Source organism: Protopterus annectens, chromosome 7.part0, assembly GCF_019279795.1.
Source record: "Protopterus annectens isolate FY-2018-M chromosome 7.part0, PAN1.0, whole genome shotgun sequence".
Classification (NCBI taxonomy): domain Eukaryota; kingdom Metazoa; phylum Chordata; order Ceratodontiformes; family Protopteridae; genus Protopterus; species Protopterus annectens.
In genome coordinates, this window is record NC_056739.1 from 1362564956 (window position 1) to 1362589542 (window position 24587).

The window sequence follows — 24587 nt, forward strand, 5'->3', positions numbered from 1 at the left end:
GACAGTCCTGAAGAATGGTGGTGAAATGGAAAGAAAGCATTTTTAGAGAAAGTAAAAGAAAGCAAAAGGGGTGTAGCAGTAAAGAAAGCAGAAGAAAACGAAAAATGGAAGGATGTGGTAAGGATTCAAAGTAAAGAAGACAATGAAATGGACAGGTATGAAGTGTGGGACAGTTTAAGAGCTTCTTTGGGTGTAAAAGCTCATGAGGTAAGAGCATTTATTCGTATTAACAAAGAGACATCTTGTGACATTATATTTGAGACCATTTGGAAAATTTTCTTGGAGAATGTGAAAAAAAAGATAGACTATAACCCATGGAATCTCTATGTGATAAAAGCATTTTAGCAGGGAAACAAAAAAGAGGTTGAAAGATCGACTTTAAAAGGACATTTGAAAATATTATGTAAAGTAGTGGGCATTGCAAACATTTATGGCAAAAGGTGTTTTTGGACTGGTGGATGGGATTGTAATGTGTTAAAAATAGAAAGAGAAAAAAATATGCATGTAACAGCATGATAAATGTGGAGTGGAGTATGGGTGTCATAAAATACTGGTGACAATCCAACACATTTTTTTGTGCAAAGGACATTTAATAAGTAACTGTGATAAAAGAAAATGTAAATTGAAATGTTATAAATGTAACAAAATTGGGCATTTACGGATGGATTGCAAAAATGAAAATAATTATATGGAAAAAGAAAGAGAAGAAAATGAAGAAAGAGTAGATATTTTAGTAGTAGTGGTAGAAACAGAGGAAAATTTAAATAAGAAAAAATAAAGGAAATGGAAGAAAGTCCTGAAATAAGTGATGAGGAAGATATATATTGGAAGGTAGTAAAAAAAACTCTATTGGTAAAATGGTAAAAGAAAAAGAAAATTTAAAGGAATAAGTACAGCAGAAAAAAATTAAAGGAAATGGATGAAAAAGTTTACATGGTTAATGATTGGGAGTAATTATAATGCTTAAAGTGTTTGACTCACAGGCACATGGTACAGTGTTTGATTCTTACCTTTGGTAGGGAAATTGGATAGACATAGAATTATTTATTTTATTTTACATTTGTTTACCGGGAAGGTCCGACTGGACACAGGTCCATTTTCAGCAGAGGCCCGGGGAGAAAATCTCCAAGTATAGCAAAATACACAACAGTATACAACAATACTATAAAATACAATACAGTGTTGTACAAAAACAGTGGCTGAATGTTCACTGAAGTTTGGTAGTAGTAGAATATAATACAGTGATAAATTTATGTACAAGATAAGACATAGCTTGGTATGGTTGAGCTTACTTAGGAAACAGTATAGTAGAATACAGTACAGTGAGAAATGTATTCACAAAGTAGCTAGATGTAGTTGAGCATACTTAGCAAACAATATAAAAAATTTTCATTGCTGTCTAAATGAGGGTTAGTATAAGCTAACCTGGGCTATTAAGAAAGCTAGCACAGTAATTAACTGTGAACTTATGAAACCATGAATTTAAGGAAAAGGGAAAATAAAAAATTTGGGATGCTTTCTGTAAATGTGATTAATATTACAAAAAGAATAAGAAGAAATTGGATTTTGGAGTGGGGTAACATATGTGATGTACATGTAATTGTATAGAAGACACAAAGTTTTTAACAAATGAAAGATTACAAACAAAGAAACTGTGGGAAGAAAAGATAAGCTGTAATTTGGCAAATGAAAGATCTGGAATAGCTGTATTCTGTAGAAATACAGTAAAGATATTAGATGTAACTTTAGCAAAAATAGAAACATTAACCATTGTATATTTAAAATGGAAAGAGCAAGTATGTAGAATTATAACATTATATGCATATATTAATTGTAAAGAAAAAGAAAGTTTATTTCATCAGATTTTAAGAGTATGTAGCAATAAACATGGAGACTTTATATTTTAAGAGGCAAGTGTAAAAAATAAATGATATAATGAACATGTTAGAGGTTATAAGATGTGGTAAGTTAAAACTTTGGGACAAAAATTCGGGGACTTACAAAGGGGTTTGTACAGAACTGAAATAAATTATTTTATAGTATCAGAAAGTGTAGTTGTAGGAGAAGGGGAGGTAGTTGTTATAGGATTCTCTGATCATCTTGCAGTGTGGCTAGAGATGAAGGAAAACAAAGACTACATAAAAATAGGCAAATGAATAAAATAGGATAAATGTGAAAGCATGGCATGAAGAAGGAAAGAGATTAGTAACACTGTTATGGAAAAACCATATTACTATGAGAATATTTTATAAAAATTGGTCTGAGTGGTGGATGATATTTATGGAAAATGTAAAAATGTTTCTTATAGTGGTAATATGATGTGAGAAAAGTAGAGAAAGAAAAATATGAAAACATATAATGATTAATTGGAAGATTTAGAACATAATGATAGAAAGTACATTGAGAAAAAAAAATAATTATATGAAAAATCAAGAAAAAATACAAGAATTGTTATGTAAACAAATATATATTTTTTACAAGGAAGAAGAGAAGTATCAAGTTACTTAATCACATTAGTAAAGAAAGATGGCAATATAATGAGAGAAATAAAAAATGTAAAATGAGAAATAGAACACAGGAAAATATTATGAATGGTGTTGTACAGTAAGTACAAGAAAAGTTTATAGAAAAAAGAAGGTAGAGAAAAATATGGAAAGCAAAAAAGTTAATGGAAAAAGAGAATAAAGGGTTGGAAAAGGAGATTTCTTTAAATGAGCTAGATAAAATATTAGGACAAATAAATATATATTTGGCTGCAGGACCAGGTGGAATAGGTTATTTAAGAAGTTGGCAAAAATGTATATTTTTAAAGATTTTGTTTGGTTAAATGGAGGTTTTATGTATAAAGAATTATGTAGTGGAATACTTAAATTCATATGGAAGAAGAAAGATAGAAGACAAAAACTGGAGATAGAATTGAATAATAATGATAAGATCTTTATAAAAATGACAGAAAAGAGATTTGAAAGTAAAGTGGAAAATATTATGGAAGCTATTACGTATAGTATTTATTTATTTATTTTACATTGGTTGACTGGGATTGTCGACTGAGCAGAAGAGCCCTTTTTCAGCGGAGGCCCAGGGAGAAACGCTCCAACATATTATACAATTTTTGTTATAAATTAACATTAAACAGCAATGTTACAGGATAGTATATAAGGGAAAGGGTTGTCCAGCATTATTATTCATTGCAGAGAAAATGTGGATGCAATTAGGAATAGAAAAGAAGCAAAAATCATGATAGGAGACCTTAGTAAGGCATTTGATAAAACTGGACATGAAAACGTATGGGTAATAATGAAATAATATAATATAATTGAGAAAGTTAGGAAATTGTGTATGTTAATATATAGTAATAATAAAGTAAAAATATTTGTAAATGTCTGGTTAAGCCAAGAGGTACACAGGAAAAGCAGTGTAAGACAGGGATGCCCAATGAGTTATATACTCTTTGCATTAGTTATGAATGTGTTATTATGTGAAATAAATTATGAAATTAAGGAGGCAGTGTATATAACACCTGAAGGATTAAGAATTCTAGTGCTGTTAACATGTGCAGATGACATTATAATAAATTTGAAAATAACACAGTTTAGATAAAAGAAGTAATAATTTGCAAAAATAAATGTTTAGAGGCGATAGTGATGGCTTTAAATAAAGAGAAAAGTAAAGGTTTAAATGATATATTAAAGATAGTGGGTATATATTTTACAATTAATAAAATTTCTTTGTTGAGTATAACATTTGGGATTAAAGATGCAAGTAGAATTCAGTGGGGGAAAAACTAGAAGAAATAAAACAAACCTGCATTTTCTGGAGGACATATAAATTATCATTCAGGGAAAAAAAGGCTTATTTGATAAATTCGGTACTGATGGAAAAATGGCATACTTATTTTTATTTATGTGGGGTTCTGCATCATGCATGGTATTCATTACTATGAAATGTTTTATTGTCTAAATCTAACACTAATGTCAAGGTAATTGTTTTATTGTCTAAATCTAACACTAATGCCACGATAATTAAATGTCAAACCTTTATCACTAATGTTTCAGTTTTAAACACTTTGTGCTAGCATTCATGTCATGAATGAAAATATTCACTCTCTAATGTTCCCCTTCTGAATGAAAAACAAATAATCAATTAATCTTTTGTAAAACAGTACTTGACTAAAACTACCAGCGTGTATGTGCATGTGTGTATATATAAATATAAATATATATATATATATATATATATATATATATATATATATATATATATATGTATTTTATGTTTTCATTAATACGTGTGTGTTTTTTTTCTGTTAAGTAACAACTGTCTTTATTGCAATGGCACAAAATTCTAAGAAGTAACATTTTAATGCTGAATATAAAACTATTACTAACAAATTATACATACCCTGCAATTAGTAATGCAGTAACTAAACAGCAACAGGTGTACTAGTTGAGGTTCAAGTCCATTTTCATTGGCATTATTGCATTTAGTATAATATGAGTGAATGACTGTATTAATTTGTTCAGTGAAGTAACATAAACAATCTGCACTGAAATAGTGTAGCAGTAAATACTGACAAGTACTGCTTCAGGGTCAGGCATGCTTTCACCTTCAAGCTAATCATAACTGGCAGCCTACATTTTCTTCCACTTGAGTAACTCACTATAATAGTCATATAAACCTCAGTGGATATATGAACTGACTCATTAGTAATGCTGCAAGTATGACAGCCTGACAGGTTGAAACTCGTTATGTAATTATGCAATGCCATTTTACGTTTGTGTTGTATATGTATCTATTATTTCTTTTGATAAGTATTTTCATATTGATGAGGTTGTAAGACCAACTAAGCAGTTCTGCTCTGAAACTGCTGTATGTTACAACCATTTCTCAGGAGCTGCAGAGATATGAAAAAAAAAATAGAAAAATAAGTGTCTCAGTGATCCTTAATGCGGGTGCTTTGTTCCTTAAAGGACTTCAGTATTTCATATTTATACTACATTTGCTAATACAGCTTAAGGTATGCCCCCCCCATCCTTCATTGTATCATGTATTTTATTTGTTTGGAAATGCAAGATGTTACTTGTAAATGTAATTATGGCTGTAACGTTGAGGAGGTATCCATTCTGGGAAAAAGTAATATTCTGTATTCCTTTGCTGCAATAGGGGAATACTGTGCAAGTTAAAATAAATTGTTACAGGCAGTACTGAACAATTCTGAGTTGATACATTCAGAGGCACCAAATACCTTTGCTGGGAGTGTGGGAACTGACTTACTGCTGTAACTTTTTTTGAAAAGCTTCCTACCACGGTAACATCAGCAGTTAGTCAATTTTAGGAAGGGCAAAGTATTGCAGGTGTTGTCTTGGCTGCACACAAATTTCAAGTGTTCTGTTTGAGTGGCAAGGAATTATTGCCAATAATATTCACCTCTTAATATGTGTGTGTTTAGCATTGCTGCTACTTCTATGATATTGCAGTGATGTCAGCATTATTATTTTTATGTTATTAATTAGTGCCTAAAGCATTACAGTTTGCATTAATGCAAAACTAATGAACAACATGTAGTTAAATACGTTTCTACAGCCCCTCTCCCCTATGATGAGTGGGGGTCCCTCTGTATGTAACATCTGTAGAACTTGAGTAAAGTTCTGTGAAACTCCAATGTATAGTAGTTTGCAAGTTACAATGGCATGTAAGTGATACATTTTAAAATAAATTTCTTTCTAAATATTTCACTAGACAAAATGAGTTATGAGCATATTAATTCAGTACAAGTAATAACATCAGCAAAATAAACCTTATTGATCTTCAAAGGACAACAAATGCAGCAAATGAAAATTTATTCAGCAACTAATTCAGGTATGAATGTGATGTAGCAACTCTACCAAATATTTACAGCACCTATTTCCCTGAATCAGTTTCACCGACACAGTTACTTTGCCTAACATGTAGGGAATTACTAGTGCATATTATAAATAAGCATACACACACACACACACACACACACACACACACACACACACACACCTACATACATACATACACACACACACACACACACACTAAGTATGCATGTATGTGTATATATAGAAATATATACACACATATATATATATATATATATATGTATATATATATATATATATATATATATATATATATATATAATATATATATATATATACATATACGTAAATATAAAGCTGTATATGTGCATAGATACCATTCAAGTATTTGGCAAGATTAGCACTCCAGCTTCTTCAAGTTGACCTGGGCCAAACCTTTCAAGCCATAAAATACCCAGTCTCTTTTAACCTCCTGTTTATATGCAAAATTGGTGCTTCTACAAACATCTGCACAGCAGACCTAAATCTACACCAAAACATAAACAAGACTCACTGGAGGGATTGGTTCCTAACACTGTTTAATCCCAGCCTATAGAATAAGTTGTCATTACAGGTCAAAACAAAGTACTTCTTTGGCTACCTTTGATGACTGAATGAGTAGACAAAAATGTACACAAATTTACACTAGGGGGATATCATGTAAAGCCATTCTCAATTTAGAAAGTAAGCAGTATTAAGAACTTGGCAAGAACTTTAAGTTTGTCTTCTTAAAGATGTATGTGACTAAGCATCTTATGATACCCCAATCCCTTGCCTAGTATTATTTGTAAGTTCATATATACCTATTATATGTTACTTTAATATTTAAGAAATGGCTTACTTACTGTACAACTCTGGCCTTTGGGATGGTACCTCTGAAACCCACCCAGCCAGCTGGTCCCGCCTTCACCTGTATAGGGTCATTACACCTGTGTCTGTACTGATCTCCTGAGCAGGATCCCTGTCACCAAAGTAATATGATCCTGACGCACATCAGATGTTCTTCATCTCACATTGCTGCAGTCCTTACACTTGGGTAGTCCGCTGTCCTCGGTCGGCCCGAATATCAAAGTATAAGGCTGACGTCGGTCAAGGCGCATTTGACTGACATCAGGACGTCAGGGTACAAATGCGCATGACCGACGTCATATCCTCAGTCTTTTTTGCCGCATGGTCCGATGCAGAAGCAGTATTGCAAGTGCCGGTTGGCGTTCTGAAATTTTTCGTTTTCGGAGTTTCAGACCGAGTCAAAGTTGGAGTACCCCGTTGGGGAATATTTTAGTTTTTTCTTGCCTCAGTGGTTTACCGGATGTCAGAAAAAGTGAATAATTGTATTTCTTGTGGGAAACAGATACCGCATAGAGACTATCATACTTTGTGTATTCCTTGTTTAGGGCCTGAGCACGACGTTGTTGGGTGTCGCTCTTGTGCTAGATTTAATAAGCGCACTATAAAGAGGAGATTAGATTGTGCCAGGTTAGTCTTTGGGAAGCGGTGCAATTATAAAATGCCGTCGGATGCTCCGGCCCGCTTCTTCAAGAAGCGCAAGGACAAAGCAGTGAAGTTTAGGCTAGAAGAACCGTCCGCACTGGACGCCGGTTCTTTAGAGGTGTCGGTGGAGCCGGTGGTTCCACCGAGGTTTCTTTGGGATCCCAGGGAGAGACCTTGTTATTGCAGGATGTAGCCTCTCAGGAGGCAGGTCAGGGTGATGGGGCTTCTCAGGTTACTATACTCCCTCCCTGCCTAGGGTGGTTAGGCCCTCTCCTTCTGTTTCCAAGGCTTCTCCTAGCGGCAGGCCAGGTTTAGCTTCAGTTGGTGTCACCCTAGTTCTTCTGGAACTGTGCCCAAGAAGCATATGCTTAAAATGGCAGAAGATTTGATTACTCTGATTAGGGTTCTTTGCCCCTCCTGATAAGAGACCTAGGGTGGAGCCTGAGCTAGGGAGTTTTGAGCAGGCTTCGATGTTTCAGAGTCTTCGGCTGAAGACTTGCAGGAGTACTCTCCTTTTTCTTATTCTGATGTGGATGATTCTACTCCTTCTGCTTCTCCTCCTGAGGATTTTTCTTTTCAGAAACTCTTCATTCCATGAGGGAGCATTTTAAGTGGGAAGGTCAGGACTTCTCTGATTCCAGGAAAAGGCTTAGGGAATTTTGTTTTACCCCAGCATAGGCCTTTGGCTATACCTCCTGTTTTGGATGTAGTGGAAGATGTTTTACAGAGGCTTCTCTTAATCCTGATTCTTTGCCTCCTGCTCCTGTTAAACCGGATAGGTATTACAGGGTGCCTGAAGTTCATAAGTATCTTTTAAGAGTCCTAGGGCAGACCCAGAAACTGTTAGCCAGGGGCCTAAAGGTGTTAAGGCTTCTGTTGTCAAGAATCCGGTTCCTGCAGATAAAGAAGCCAGGGCCTTGGATAGATGGGGAAAGAAAGTTTATACTTCTTCCACTCTAGCTATGAGGGCTTTGAATTGCCAGTTTCACATGTTAAAATACCAAAACTATCTCCTTTCACAGTTGAAGTCTAAGGTTGATGCTCTGGCGGAAGGTATTGATTGTAAAGAGTTACAAGATTTAGTACATGTTTCTGAACAGGTGGGTAAGCATTCTTTGCAATGTGGTTTTGATGCTGTACAGGCCTCGCCTAGGGTGGCTGCCACTGGGTCAGTTCTTCGCAGGCACGCCTGGCTGAGGGATCAAAATTTATCTGACCATGTTAAAACAAGGATTTTAGATGCTCCTTTACAATCTGATGTGTTGTTTGGTTCTCCTGTTGAGGCAGTTTTAAAGAAAATGGAAGACAAGGCTAAGTCTATGCAGACTGTTAAAGATTTTTTGCAGGTTCAGCCTCCAAAGTTTAGTAGAAATTGGCCTGCTAAAGGGTGGACGTATCCTTCTTATGATTCCCAGTCTAGGGGTAGATCTAGACGTGGTAGGGGCAGAGCTCAGGGCTCTTTCAGGCCTAGAACAGGGAGTTCTCCTGCACAGTCTTCAGGTGAGGGCAGGGGTCAGTCCTTTCGTAAACTGGCAGCACCTTTGGGAGGAAGGTTGGCACTTTTCAAAGAAAATTGGAGTTTAATTACCCAAGACAGATGGGTATTGGATATCATACACCAAGGTTACAGGTTTTATTTCCATACCTTGCCTCCTTTCAGAGGCATGCCAGACGTTCCTCCTCAACAAAGAATAGAGGCTCACAAGCAAATTTCTCTGTTACTTCAACTAGGGGCCATACAGCCGGTCCCTATGCCAGAAGTGGGCCTAGGATTTTATTCTCGCCTGTTCCTAGTACCAAAGAAGGGGAACACGTGGAGGCCAATTTTGGATTTATCTATCCTCAACACTTATCTGGACATTCCCAAGTTCAAAATGTTGACGTTACAACAGCTTTTACCTCTGCTGGGCAAAGATCATTGGATGGTAACTTTTGGAGGCTTACCTTCATGTTCCTATCAGACTAAGTTGCAGGAAGTATCTGCGTTTTCGAGCTGGGACTTCTCACTATCAGTTCTCTGCATTGCCCTTTGGCTTATCTACTGCGCCCAGAGTGTTCACGAAAGTTCTGGCTCCAGTGATAGCTTTCTTCAGGCTAAAAGGAATACAGATCTATCCTTATTTGGACGACTGCCTGATTCTGGCTCAAGGAAGGGAAGAGCTTCTTCATCATTTGGAATATGTGATAGCAGTGCTAAGATGCCTGGGGTATTCTGTGAACGAAATAAAGTCCAGTCTAGTACCCTCTCAGGACATGTGCTTTCTGGGTGTAAGACTGAATACAGCATCCCAGATGGCCTTTTTAACCCCGGACAAACAAAAGAGTCTTTCCCTTTACTTCCATCAACTATCTCATCAGTCCGGGCTGACTGCAAGGACAGTCTTTCAAGCCTTAGGGTTCATGGCATCTTGTATTCTGGTGCTTCCCAATGCCAAACTGCATATGAGGAAACTGCAATGGTATCTCAGGATCTGGACACTGTCATTCAAATAATACCTTGCATTCAAAATGAATTTTTGTGGTGGGCTCAGGAATGTCACCTAAACAAGGGACTCTCTGTGACCCGGCCAGAGGCGAGTCAGATTTTAACGACAGATGCCTCAGACAAAGCTTGGGGAGCTCATCTAAATGGAAAGTGGATACAAGACAAGTGGCCTGCCAGACTACAACATCTACATATCAACCAGAAGGAGATGTTAGCAGTCCAGTTTGCATTAATAGCTTTCAAGGATTTACTTCTTCCAGGGCAGGTGTTGATTCTAACAGACAACACAACTGTCATGTGGTACATCAACAAGCAAGGGGGAACACATTCTTATCCTCTATGCAGGCAAGCAATGATTTTGTGGGAGACTGCTCTCAGTTTACAGCTCAATCTTCAGGCAAGGTTTCTGCCAGGAGCACAGAACTCCTTAGCAGATGTGTTGAGCAGACAATTATGGATCCCCACGAGTGGAAATTGGATCCTCATGTATTTCAGAAATTGACAGTGTCATGGGGAACTCCAGACATAGATCTGTTCGCTTCTCCACTAAACCATCAGCTGCCAAAGTTTTGCACAAAAGGTTTCATCCCACAGCTTGGAAAGTGGATGCTCTTTCTTTCAATTGGAGCAATCTTCATGTGTATGCCTTTCCACCTCTGCCTCTCCTCCCAAAGGTACTTCTGAAGGTCAGACAGGACAAGCCAAGGATGATTTTAATAGCTCCAGATTGGCCTCGACAGCACTGGTACCCATTACTGAGAAGTCTGGTACGGAAGCCTCCATGGCCTTTGCCTTCGATTCCACACCTGTTGTCACAGGAAGACAGCCATTTGCTCAATGTCAAACTTCACTCTCTTCACCGAACAGCCTGGCATATTCTGTTTTGAACTATAGAGGGTCTCAACTTCCACAACAAGTTTTGAATGTGATTTTGGAAGCTAGAAGGCCTAGTACAAGGAAAGTGTACGCAGATAAATGGAAGAGATTTTTATTTTGGAGTGCAGCAAAGGATTTTGATGTTTCTGAGCCTAATTTAAGTGTGGCTCTTCAATATCTTACTGAGTTACTGGACAAAGGTTTGTCCTTCTCTTCTATTAAGGTTCATGCTGCAGCAATTTCAGCTCACTATGAATGTGACCCTCCATTGTTTTCTCATCCTTTGTTCAAGCAATTTCTTAGAGGGGCAAAGAATATAAGACCCCACGAGAGCTCCTACTCCTGCTTGGGATCTCAATTTTGTGTTGGAGAAACTCACTCTACAACCTTTTGAGCCTGCAGCTACTTCTGAGTTGAAATATTTATCATGGAAGACTGCCTTTTGTTGGCCATTACCTCTGCAAGAAGGGTTTCTGAATTACAGGCCCTTATGGCGGTTGAGCCTTTCTTGATTTTCCATAAGGATAGGGTATCTTTGCGTACTAATCCTTCCTTTATGCCTAAGGTGGTTTCTAGTGTGGCTTTAAATCAAACTATTCATTTGCCTACTTTTTATGCAAATCCCCAAAATAAAGGGGAAAAGATTTTGCATACTTTAGATGTACACAGGCAGTTGCGATATTATTTGGACAGAACTAAAGGGTTCAGGCAGTCTCAGCAGTTGTTTGTTTCTTTTGCTTTGAGTTCTCAGGGCAAGCCTGTGTCAAAACAAACTATTTCTAAGTGGATTGGGTTTTGCATTGCTTTCTGTTATTCCCATCATGGCAAGGAGATTCCAGCTGGGATTAGGCCTCATTCCACTAGGGCTACTGCCACTTCGACAGCCTTTTTGAGGGGAGTGGCAACCAAGGATATTTTGGAGGCAGCTACTTGGAGTTCAGTGCATACTTTCTCTAGGCATTATCACCTGCCACTTTACTCTAAATCCAGGGCTGGTTTTGCCACTGCTGTTTTGCAGGGCATTTTGGCAGCTCCTGCTTCCTTAGTTTGGCCATCCTCCCTTACCTCTGCTTTGGGATTCTACCCAAGTGTAAGGACTGCAGCAATGTGAGATGAAGAACATAGTACAGTTTTGTACCTACCATAAATGTAGATGTTCAAGATCCACATTGCTGCAGTCCAATTTACCCTCCCTCCTTCCCCTCTGTAGTTAGAGGTGGTTGTGTGGGTTGGGTTGTAAATATTGTGTATATTGTATATATTGTACATATATTTAGTGCAAGGGTGGTTGGTTGTTTGTTTGCTGTCTTTTGGTTTTGACCTTTATTTTTAGGGTCTTCTGACATCTGGGGCAAGAAAAGACTGAGGATATGACGTCGGTCATGCGCATTTGTACCCTGACGTCCTGATGTCAGTCAAATGCGCCTTGACCGACGTCAGCCTTATACTTTGATATTCGGGCCGACCGAGGACAGCGGACTACCCAAGTGTAAGGACTGCAGCAATGTGGATCTTCGAACATCTACATTTATGGTAGGTACAAAACTGTACTTTTTCTTCCAAGTCCCCTGGAGGAGACCTGGTCCAATTTCTGCAGGTATGATTCCTGTAACAGTTAACGTATCTGGGTTTCTTTCAGAGATCAGCTTGGGTGGGGTATGATCCTGGGCTTTAATGGATTCCATTGACTTAAAGTTGAGGTTCAGTATGAGATTTAGAGGAATAAAGGTGAGAATACTAGGATGCAAACCACACCCACTAGTGTATGACATCATTCTGCCACTCACACCTTGCTTAGACCTGGGCTGGGTGCAGAAAGGCATCAGAAAGCATAAAGTTAATGCACAAGCATGAGCATCTCACAGTGAAACTGTTACTCTTATTGTCCCAATCTGAGTGCATGAGCAAAGTGCAGCTCGTCCACAGTAGTGCAAAGGCAGTTGCACCTGTGATAGCACCTACATATGCATGTTTCAATGAAATTCATAGAGCTAAGCATTGGTAAGCTTTATTTGGATGAGAGCTTCTTAAATCTGACCACACATATGAAATTCTTTTACAGTCTGACATTTTAAAAGCTGCAGGGCTCTACATTTATCCAAAATATCAAAGGAAAGCATTAATTAACTGAAAAGACAGTTGCAGACAAAAAGTAGTTATAAGTGCATTTTACTGTGACAGGATTAGCATCTGATTTACTTGTAAGGCAGGACATATTGCGATGCTTATTTAAATCAACCTAAAAAATGGAATTTGTAAGGTACCATGTTCAGTACTGTCTCATTTACTATTACACGTTTACTATTACACCTGTACATGTATGTATGCATCTATACATACATATATGGGTTACAGCAGACACTGATTCCTAGCAATAGAAATGACCAGGACCACTCTGCAGGTAGCCTTCCTGCAACAAAAGAATGACTATCTAATTAATAATCATTTTATCACACCCTTAAGTGTCCCTGAAACCTATGTGTGATGCATGTGTTTTCAGCCCATGCACATACCTGCTGTGCTTACGTGTAATGACTGTGAATGCCATCTGTGATGCCCGTGCACTGGCCCAGCAATCAAGGAGCCTCAGTCCTCACCACTAACACCAGTGAGGGGCGTCCATATTAATTGTTTGGCAGTGGTGGGATATCTACACCACATATTAATTGATTGGCAAATACTAATTGGCTTGTAGTGATGTGGGTAGAGTGAATTCCTGTAGGTTGTGTACAGTGATCACCGAAGGTATTTTGTACTCTAAGTAAGCCACACAGTGAATACTCAGATTTCAGATCGCAATTGTTTTATTTCTTTTGTTAGATTAGTTAGTCAGGGAGAGCAGGCAGCATGTCAGCAGAGGAGTACAGAAAGCTGACAAGGAGCCAGCTGGCTGAGGTGTGCCAGGCTAGGGGACTGGTGCATAGAAACCTGACCAAGGCAGACATGATTACAGCTTTGGTCACAGCGGCATCAGAAAACAGCAACCAAGAGGACGATCAGACTGGCAGTGGAGATGTACCACCCTCCGAGAATGGACAGCTCAACCTTTCTGCAGAGGACTTAAAAATCCATCTGGAGCTAAAGAGACTTGAGTTGGAGGCTAGGCATTTGGAAATAGAAGCAGCTGAGAGACCTAGATGTCTGCAGGCTGAGTAGAATGATAAACTGCTATGCCTGGAAGCTGAGGAAAAGGAGAGGCAAGAGGCAGCATGAGATGGAGATGCTGACTCTTTGCCAGAGTCATGGATGTAATGGGGAAGGGAGTAACTGGACCCCAGAAGCACAAAAAGTCAGTAAATGTCTTCCGCAGCTGGGGATAACTTTGATAGTTTCATTCATATGTTTGAGAGGGTATGTAAACAGTATGATGTTGACCAAAGGCTCTGGGCATGGTTTCTGACCCCCCTTACTCCATGGTAAAGCTGTAACTGTGTTGTCTAAAATGTATGATGTTGACTGTTTTAATTACACTGTTGTTAAGCATTGCTTGTTAGAATGTTTTAAACTAACACCTGAAACTTATAGGAAAAAGTTTCATGAGCATAGACCCAAGGCAGATGAAAGTGTGTGTGAATATGTTGCTGAACTGAGCACTTATATTTATAGGTGGGTGAGTGGATGTCAGGTCACCACTTTTGAAGGGCTGGCAGACCTTTTGGTGAGAGAACAAGCCCTTAGCACTTTGCCTGAGGACATGAGAATCTGGTTAGCCGATAGACAATGTGCTACTTCAGGTGAGTTGGGGAAGAAGGAAGACCTATACCTAGCAAGCAGAGCATCCTTGCACAGGAAAAGTACTGCCAGTACTGCTCATGGGTCTAAAGGAACCCATGGTGGGCAGCACAGACTGCCCCAACAGAATCTGCCAGTAGCAGGGGAGGCCACTAGTCCAGGTACATGTCCAGGACCAAGGGTTAAATGATTTGAATGAATCAAGTGGGCCATGTGGCATACAGATGTCCACGGAGGCAAGGTGGGGAACAAAATGTGAGAGAGCCAGTAAGTGGGAAAGACAAAGTGCCAATAGTAGGTTGTCTTGAGACAGCAAGAGTACCGAGCTACCATCCTGCAGATGTCCTGATATTAGATGAGGCAGTACCATGTGATTATGCAGTTACATGCAGTCAGGCTAGGAGACAAGCATGTGGGTCTGGTAGGCTGGGGGAGACCCAGACAGACTGCATACTTGCAGCCAGGACTGGTGAGGTGGTTACTTCAGGGAGGGAGCTACTCTGTAGCAGTGAAACTGAAGGTGAACCATAGCTGCTTGTGGGTGCTGATGTTCCTTTGGACAGAGTAACTGCAAAGGTAGAGGTGAGTAGTAGTACCCAGGCTGACAGTGAAGCACCACTGTCAGAGGATGCCAGACGTCCTGTGGAAGGGGAGCTGGGAAGGGTTACAAAGGGAGAGTTGAGACAAGCTCAGCTCTCAGACCCTACATTGTAAGGCCTGAGGCAGGTAGCTAGGGAGGCACCTGATTCTCAAGGGAAGGGGGGAATCTGTATACTGGAGCAAAGGGTTACTGTATAGAGAGTTGGACCCCTGAGGGAGGGCTAGAAAGTGAGAGGGTGCAACATTTGGCAGTGCCTAGAGCCTACCGTCTGGCGCTTCTAGCCATAGCCCATGATATTCCTTTTCCAGGTCATATGGGCATAAAACATACAAAGAGACACACTATGCAGAACTTCTATTGGCCTGGAATTTCCAGAGATTTAACAGGGTACTGCAGGACCTGTGAGCAATGCCAAAAGGTAGGCAAGGCAGGAGACAAGGTGAGAGCTCCTTTGATGCCTTTGCCTGTGATTGAGGAGCCATTTCAAAGGGTAGCTATGGATATTGTGGGGCCTCTTGAGTACCCCAAGTTCCACAGGGAAAAAGTATATCCTAATGGTAGTGGATTATGCTACAAGATACCCTGAGGCAGTGGCTCTGTCCTCCATTGAGGCAGAAAATGTGGCAAATGCTTTGTTAGAGATTTTCAGTAGGGTAGGTTTCCCAAATGAAATACTGACAGTGGTGCCAATTTCATGTCAGACCTACTGGCTTGTCTGTGGAAGTCCTGTGGGGTGAAGCACCTGAAGACCACCCCCTACCATTCCCAGACTAATGGTCTTGTTGAGAGGTTAAACTCTACAATCAAGTCCATGCTACAGGCATTTGGAGACCAGTTTGAGGGAGTAGGACAAATATCTGCCCCATCTGTTGTTTACTTACAGAGAGGTTCTCCAGGAATCCACGGGTTTACACCCTTTGAGTTGATGTATGGGCATAGGGTGAGGGGACCTCTAGATTTAATTTGAGATGAGCGAGAAGGTGAGTGTGAACCTCACAAGAAGTCTGTTGTGACATATGTCCTAAACCTCAGAACAAGGCTCAGGTAACTCATTGGCTTGGCCCAGGAGAACCTGGCAGAAGCCCAACAACAGAAAAAGGTATGGTACGACAAGAATGCTTGAGCTAGAGAATATGCTGTAGGGCAGCAGGTAATGGTTCTTACCATGATAGGGAGGCCGTTATGAACATTTGCAGTGGATTGCATGAGTCATCTGAGGGAGATCTGGTGACTGATCTCCTTACTGAGGCTCGGACTGACACCTCAGTGGAAGGGGTAGAAGTGTCCCAGCAGCTATCTACTACCCAGGTTCGAGAAATCCGAGCAGTGTTACAGGAGTTTGGGGACATGTTCACTGGGAAACCAGGGTGCACCCATCTGGTGCAGCACCAGGTGGATACAGGACCCCAAAGTCCTATTAGGCAGGCCCCTTATAGGGTGGCTGAGAGAGTCAAACAGACTCTGAGGGAGGAGATACAGGAGATGTTGGAACTAGAGGTAATTCAAGAGTCCAACAGTTCCTGGGCCTCCCCAGTGGTGCTTTTGCCAAAGAAGGATGGCAGCACCAGGTCCTGTGTGGACTACAAGAAATTAAATAGTCACACAGAGTCAGATGCTTACCCCATGCCTAGGACAGATGAGGCCCTAGAGCAGCTGGGTGGGGATACGTATCTTACAACCATTGATCTTACCAAGGGTTACTGGCAGGTGCCCTTGACTTCCAGTGCTAAAGATAAGTCAGCCTTTGTGACTCATTTTGGCTTGTAAGAGTTCACAAAGATGCCCTTTGGGATGAAAAATGCCCCAGTGACTTTCCAGAGGTTGGTAGATCATATCCTAGTAGGAGCAGGAGGGTTTGCCCTTGATTACCTAGATGATATTGCTATCTACAGCCATTCCTGGCAAGAGCATCTTCAGCATGTCGGGAAGGTGCTGGGCAGACTGCAGAGGGCAGGGTTGACCATTAAGTCCAGAAAATGTCAGGTAGGTATGGCAGAGGTCTCCTACCTGGGACATAGAGTGGGGAGTGGTAAGATCAGGCCAGAACCTGCCTGCACCTGTTGCCAAAAAGCAGGTGAGGGCATTCTTAGGGACATCAGGGTAATACAGAATGTTCGTCCCCAGTTATATAGTACCATAGCCGCTCCCCTCACAGACCTGACATGGAAGAAGAGAGCCAGCCAGCAAAATGCCAAGTTGCTAAGATGGAGCCTAGGGTTGCAAGCATATGATATGTCAGTGCAGCACTGCAGGGGGATTGGCAATGCCAACGCAGATGGGCTCTCAAGACAGGGAGTGGGATAAGGTATACTCATACCTAACCCTCTCAAGCAGCGTTTCTCAAGGGTCACTTGAAAAACTAGCTTGAATTCTCCAGGGAGAGAGATGTGTGAAGGTAGGTGAAGGCTGCCAGCCTAGCCAGATAGAATTTTGTAGATAATTCTGTCATTTGTAAATATTAATGTGAGTCACAGAATTGTTCTCTTAAATGTGAAAAGACTGCATTGGATATTGAACTGCAAAAATGTAACAACAGTGCACTCTGCTGTAAGAAAGCTAAGTCAAGCATTTTCTGACTGTATTTGATGTCAAAATCTGGAGCCGATATGTCTAAAGGGAGGCATCCTGCCTGTTGTTTTAAGACCAGAGTTAGTGGCTAGAATTTGCATGTATAAATGTCCTTTATTGCTCTGGTTTCTGACCAGGTGTAAAGAATATAAATTTAGTTTCTGTTAGCTTGGGAACACCAGAGAAGTGTGAAGAATGGTGTCATGTAAAGCAGCTCTGTGTTATCAATTTAGTGAGAGGGAATCGGAGAGCTCTGAGCATTTTGTCTTGAGAACATCCAGCATCACCAGCACTGCCTGTTTCTATATGTAAGTTATTTAGAACGGTTTTCTCTTAGAAATAGCTAGGAGTTAGGAAGATTAGACTAAGTGTTTTTCTGTGTTGATGTTAGAACTTTTCTGCGGTATTTAAGCATTTCTCTGTGATCTCTGAACTCTTGACTAGCACTGTGTAGTAAGAAGTATTGTCTTGTGTTTTTATTATTTATTATTAAATATTTTTAAACCATTCAACTGTGTCTGTTTTGTATAGAGATAATTTAAGCTCTAAATGTACATTGCATGTATATAGTGATACTGTACCAAGTCACTCTAAATAAGTCTTGACTGTTAGGTCACACTTACCATTTGGATAATAATAATGTTGCACAGTAATAATTGGACACCCTTATAAGGGCCTTGGAGTAGCTGATCAATATTAGTGGGTGGTGGCAGCTGGTGCTACCTTTTAGACTGGGCAGAAAAGGGGCACAGCTGGAGAACCTGTGCCAGCCTTCCCCAGGAGTGTCTGTGTGGTTGTATAAACAATTATCTCAAAGTGTGTTTGTCAGCTACTTGGGCAGGGACACAAAGCACTGGTTGGACCAAGAGGGTGCTGGAGGTTTTAGCTTGCCCACTAGGCTGAGATCTGGACCCTATAGCTGTGCCAGTGGCGAGTCTTATTGGGTACCTGGAGAGAAAGGGAGAGACCAGTCCCAGACTGACTGTGATCTCTGTGTGCTCTTAAGGGAAATTGTACTTTACTGTGTGTGTATTTATTATCCGTCCATATATGGACGCCCCTCACTGGTGTTAGTGGTGAGGAATTGAGGCTCCTTGATTGCTGGGCCAGTGCATGGGCATCACGCCACCTTTTGTTTTTAGCATTATTTATGCATGCTATATGCATGCACTATGCTGTTTGCGCTAAGTATCAGACTGTCTTGTCCTGAAAGTTTTACAAGAAAATCTGAAAACTGGGTAGAGATATTGCTAATTGCTAAAAAGGTTCAAATAAATATTGGTATGGCCATTAGAAATGGACAAACTGCAATATTTGTAAAACATTCAGTTTAAAAGTGTAGCTATTCAGCCCTTTCAGATAAACAAGTACAAAAGCTATTAACAACTTCAGTATATAATGTTTTTATTACTTTATGTATAAAAGACTGGTTATTTATTTATAAACATGTGATTTCATACTTTTTAAATATCGGGGCATAAAAGTTGTATTAAAGTTTTTCTTTTATTATTAAAATTCAAAAAAAGCTGCTACTTTGACTTCAAAGCTAGGAGAAAATTTTAAAGCTATTTTGCAGGCAGTTGGATCAATAGAATTTTGTGAAAATTTCATGAGAATATGTCAGACTGTCTTTCACATTTAGGTACTAAACACTGCCAAATATCATCAGTAATAGAAACATAACCCTCTTAAATTGATTTGGAATAAAGGGCGTTAAATGTAGTCTTGTAATATTGTTTTATTTCTTCTTTTTCACAGTTTTCATCCAGACTCAGCCCTGTGCTGGACACACCACTATGACTGTTTTCCAACTTCTATTACCATCTGGACAGCGACAGAGTCCTAGTAGCATGTCAGTGTAGGATGCTGGCACAATTGCTAGTCTAGGATAGTGGAGAGTTTTTACCCTTCCCAAAAGAGAAACTTGTCCAATAGGAAAATTACATGGCATGGTAGAAAAAAATTAAGAGGATTTGATAGGAAGAGAAAGACTGTAAAATTAAATATATATACCTAATATTTAGTGCAAAGAAGTAGAAACTGGTTTACTTTGGAGAAACCCATGACAGTGGAAGGAGGTGAGTTATTAATTGCAACAGAAGGAGGTAACGAACTGCAGTGAGTCATTTAAGAGAAGCAGCCAAGTCACACATTCTGTTTTACTGTTGTTTATTGAAGGAAGCCATACTGCTTGCTTTACTGACAATGTCTTTACTTTATAGGTTACTGCCAGGGTGATGGCTATCGAGTAGGATTTGGTCAATGCTCTGGAAAGGTGCTTCCACCCCTTATGGTATAAACTACTCACTGATTCCCACACTGGAGTCTGAATGCATAGTACCTGCCCCCAAACTGCCTAAGGGACAGTCTTCTTATGATCTTACAGTGCATATTGTTACCAACAGCAGTGTTAAATATGCCTTTAAAACATTGTGCATCTCTCAACGCTGAATTTGTTTCATATTAATAAAGAGATTGTATCTTTTTCTAAAACTACCAGTATGCATTGCAGTATTCTTCAGAAGTTTTTAATGTATAGTAATTTAAAAGTAAAGTCATACCATGTGGCTAACCACATGCAACAAGCCATTTCTGTTTGTGAGAGAAATGCAGTCTGGGTCTGCTTGAAGAATCTGTGTGTGTGTGTGTGTGTGTGTGTGTGTGTGTGTGTGTGTGTGTGTGTGTGTGTGTGTGTGTGTATATACACATACATACATGTCTTTAAAATGTATATATAATAATAGTATGAGTTGTTTATAGCTATATCTGTCTTGCTATATAGATACAGTGGATATAAAAAGATTACACACCTGTTAAAATGCCAGGTTTTTGTGATATAAAAAAAAAGACCACAATAAATCATTTCAAAACTTTTCCCACCTTTAATGCGATCTATAGCCTATACAATTCAATTGAAAAACAAGCAAATCTGTTAGGTGAAAAAATATAAAAAAACAAAAAAGTACAATACGCTGGTTGTTGTCTCATTTTTTTATATCACAAAAAAACTGGCATTTTAACAGGGGTGTGTAAACTTTTTATATCCACTATATGTGTGTGTGTGTGTGTGTGTGTGTGTGTGTGTGTGTGTGTGTGTGTGTGTGTGTGTATATATATATATATATATATATATATATATATATATAATTTGCTGCAATTATTAGATGCGCCACATGGGTTACCTGTTTTGGAGCACTCAGAACATATATGTGATGGTGAGTGACATCTACAACAGGGATACATTAGCTGTACGGTAGGTGACATACACATATGGCATGAACAGGTGCCAGCGTCAACACAGCCACACTCTCACAAGGACACACACACACATTGACACACGTGGCAGGGCCAGGTATGCAACTCATCGGTTGTGGAATTGCCACATCACATAACTGTGCAGGTATCCCATGCACCACACCGGTCATATGGGGGCTGTACAGGCAAAGGGTATGGGAAGGTGTCTGACATCAGACAGCATGCTGCAGTATGCCCATGCGGGTTGTAAGGAGTGTGGATGTGAACATCTGCAGCATGCAATACACAGACAAACACACGGGGTGCCAGTACTGACATGCATGGGTGCATGTCTGCATAGGTGTGTGGTGTTCGACTGCACCAGACGGCTGTCCAAGGCTAGGCGATGGGTGTACCTTGGCATCAGGCCCCATGACGATGGTCAGCATTGTGGCTCAGGGATGTAGTGTCTGCATTTGCCCACACAGGCGGGTACTGTATCCCCCATCCAGTCACCTGGGTGACTACTGTGTGTGGGCAATGCTGTGCATCGCTTGCCATGTCTGTGTTCCTTCATCCATGACATGGATGGTGTCTGGGATGTGCACATCTCCCACATGCATGTACAGTGACATATGGAACTGTACCTGGGGTGTCCGGCCCATGTTGTGAACACAGATTATCATCAGATGTGCCAGTCCTGCCCACCTGTGGCGGGAGCTGGTAATGGCCAGCAGCTTTACCCTGCACCTACATGGAGTGCATGCTATCAGCATTCCTTGGTGTCAGTGGCATCTGTCCATATGAGCATGTTGTCAGGCATGGTATGTCCGTTGTGGGTCACATGTGATGGCACCACAGGTGGTGCAGGTGTCCATTGGGGAACATGGGGGAGGTGTACTGTCTGCACGTATGTGCATATTGGACAGATGGACTGGGTGTCCTGCCCTCTGTGACCCACCACTGTCACTCCATAGTTACTATCAGTGGCCAATATGGAGTGTACTACCCACATATTGCCTGTTACCTAGGCATGTGTGTGTATATGACACATGGGGTGAGAGTGTGCTCTGGGTAATACTGGGGTTGCCTGGCCTCGATGTCACATGTCTGGGTATGGCTCTGCACCCCAGCCTCTCAGCCATATCACATGGGTTATCCCTGTATGGTAGACATTGTGATATATAGTATGGCCACCATATAAGAAATATGCAAAACCCACTCCACATTGGGCACACAGTCACAACCACCTCTACACAGGATATGGGTTACAAACACACACACCTGTCATGTTTGGGAGTAGAACCCCTACCTAACTAGTGTATTACTCAAAAGCACTATGCAGTTATAGTACGTGCCACTGATATTACTGGAGAAGTCCTTGCCCAAAAGTGTATTTCACAATGACTGACATCAGCAGGATTGCAAAAGTAGGGCATTTGAAATGACTGCGAGAGACTAGCCTAAAATGCATTGCTCCCTACACAGACAGTGACACACACAATACATCCAGAACTGCCATGTGTGGGGATGGAACCCTACCACGCTTCTAATTCACAATACAGCAGTATGCAGTTATAGGACATGCTACGGTGATTACTGGTCTACAACCTTCCCAGAGGTGTATTTTAAGGTGTGTGACATCTGCAGCCTTGCCAAAGGTGGGTATTTGACTTGTAAGGGGTGTGAGTAGCCTAAAAAGCATTGTTCTCTACACAGTCAGACATGCACACAAACACAGACACACACACACAGTTGCCAGGTTTGGGGTTGGAACTCCTACCTATCTAGTTTATCACACTACAGTGGCACGCAGTTACGGGATGCGTTACAGAGTTTACTGGGCTACAGCCTTCGCAGGGGTGTATTTCTAGGTGGATAACCTCAGCAGCCTTACCAAAGTTGGGTATGTGAAATGTAAGGGGTGTGAATACCCTAAAAGCATTGCTCTCTACACAGTCAGACATGCACACATACACACACAGTATGCAGGTCAGGGGTTAGAACTCACAACTAACTCCTTAATCACACTATGGCCATATGATGTTACGGGATGTGCTATGGAGATTACTGGGCTATGATTGTCCCAGAGGTGTATTTGAAAGTACGTGACATCAGTAGCCTTGCCAAAGGTGGGTATTTGACTTGTAAGGGGTGTGAGTAGCCTAAAAAGCATTGCTCTCTACACAGTCAGGCATGTACACAAACACAGACGCACACAGTTACCAGGTTTGGGGTTGGAACTCCTACCTAACTAGTTTATCACACTACAGTGGTATGCAGTTACGGGATGCACTGCAGAGTTTACTGGGCTACAGCCTTCCCTGGGGTGTATTTCTAGGTGCGTGACATCAGCAGTCTTGCCAAAGTTGGGTATGTGAAATGTAAGGGGTGTGAGTACCCTAAACGCATTGCTCTCTACTCAGTCAGACATGCACACATACACACACAGTTGGCAGGTCGGAGGTTAGAAGTCCCAACTAACTCCTTAATCACACTATGGCCATACAATGTTACAGGACGTGCTATGGAGATTACTGGGCTAGGATCATCCCAGAGGTGTATTTCAAGGTGTGTGACATCAACAGCCTTGCCAAAGGTGGGTATTTGACTTGTAAGGGGTGTGAGTAGCATAAAAAGCATTGCTTTCTACACAGTCAGACATGCACACAAACACAGACACACACTCACACACGCAGTTGCCAGGTTTGGAGTTGGAACTCCTACCTAACTAGTTTATCACACTACAGTGGTATGCATTTATGGGATGCGCTACAGAGTTTACTGGGCTACAGCCTTCTCAGGGGTGTATTTCTAGGTGGGTGACATCAGCAGCCTTGCCAAAGTTGGGTATGTGAAATGTAAGGGGTGTGAGTACCCAAAAAGCATTGCTCTCTACACAGACATGCACGCATACACACACAGTTGGCAGGTCTGGGGTTAGAACTCCCAACTAACTCCATAATCATACTATGGCCATACGATGTTACGGGACATGCTATAGAGATTACTGGGCTATGATTGTCCCAGAGGTGTATTTCAAGGTGTGTGACATAAGCAGCCTTGCCAAAGGTGGGTATTTGATTTGTAAGTGGTGTGAGTATCCTAAAAAGCATTGCTGTCTACACAGTCAGTGACAGACAGACACGCACACATACGCACACACAGACTCACACGCACAGTTGCCACGTCTGGGGTTTGAAATCCTACCTAACTACATTATCACACTACAGCAGTATGCAGTTACAGCATGCACTACAGAGATTAGTGGGCTACAGCTTTCCCAGGGGAGTATTTCTAGGTGGGTGACATCAGCAGCCTTGCCAACGGTGGGTATGTGAATAATAAGGGGTGTGAGTAGCCTAAAAGGTATTGTTCTCTACACTGTCAGTGAGAGACAGACACACACACAAACAGTGACACACACTCACACACACAGTTACCATATCTGGGGTTAGAACTCCTACCTAACTAGTCTATCACACTAAAGCAGTATGCAATTATGGGACGTGCCACGAAGATTACTGGCCTACAGCTCTCCCAAAGGTGTATTTTACATTGGATAACCTCAGCAGGCTTGACAGGGTACTGCTATGGGGTGGCCAGTGTGTGCATGGCCCATACACCATTCATGTAGGGGTGACACGCCACAAATGGCCACACACAGGGTCATATGTCACAGGTGCGTGTATAGGGCAATTAGCTGACTACATCC

At 40.8% G+C, this 24587-nt stretch overlaps 1 protein-coding gene across 1 annotated transcript in view; it reads left to right on the forward strand.

Moving 5' to 3' along the window:
* FAH (fumarylacetoacetate hydrolase) overlaps positions 1–20134 on the forward strand; it is a 373600-nt gene extending 353466 nt beyond the window's left edge. The window contains exon 14 of the mRNA XM_044077971.1: positions 19861–20134. Within this exon, the coding sequence (XP_043933906.1) occupies positions 19861–19937 (77 nt within the window). The 3' untranslated portion in view covers positions 19938–20134. The remainder of the gene's footprint in view (positions 1–19860) is intronic.
* Positions 20135–24587: the final 4453 nt, after the last annotated feature.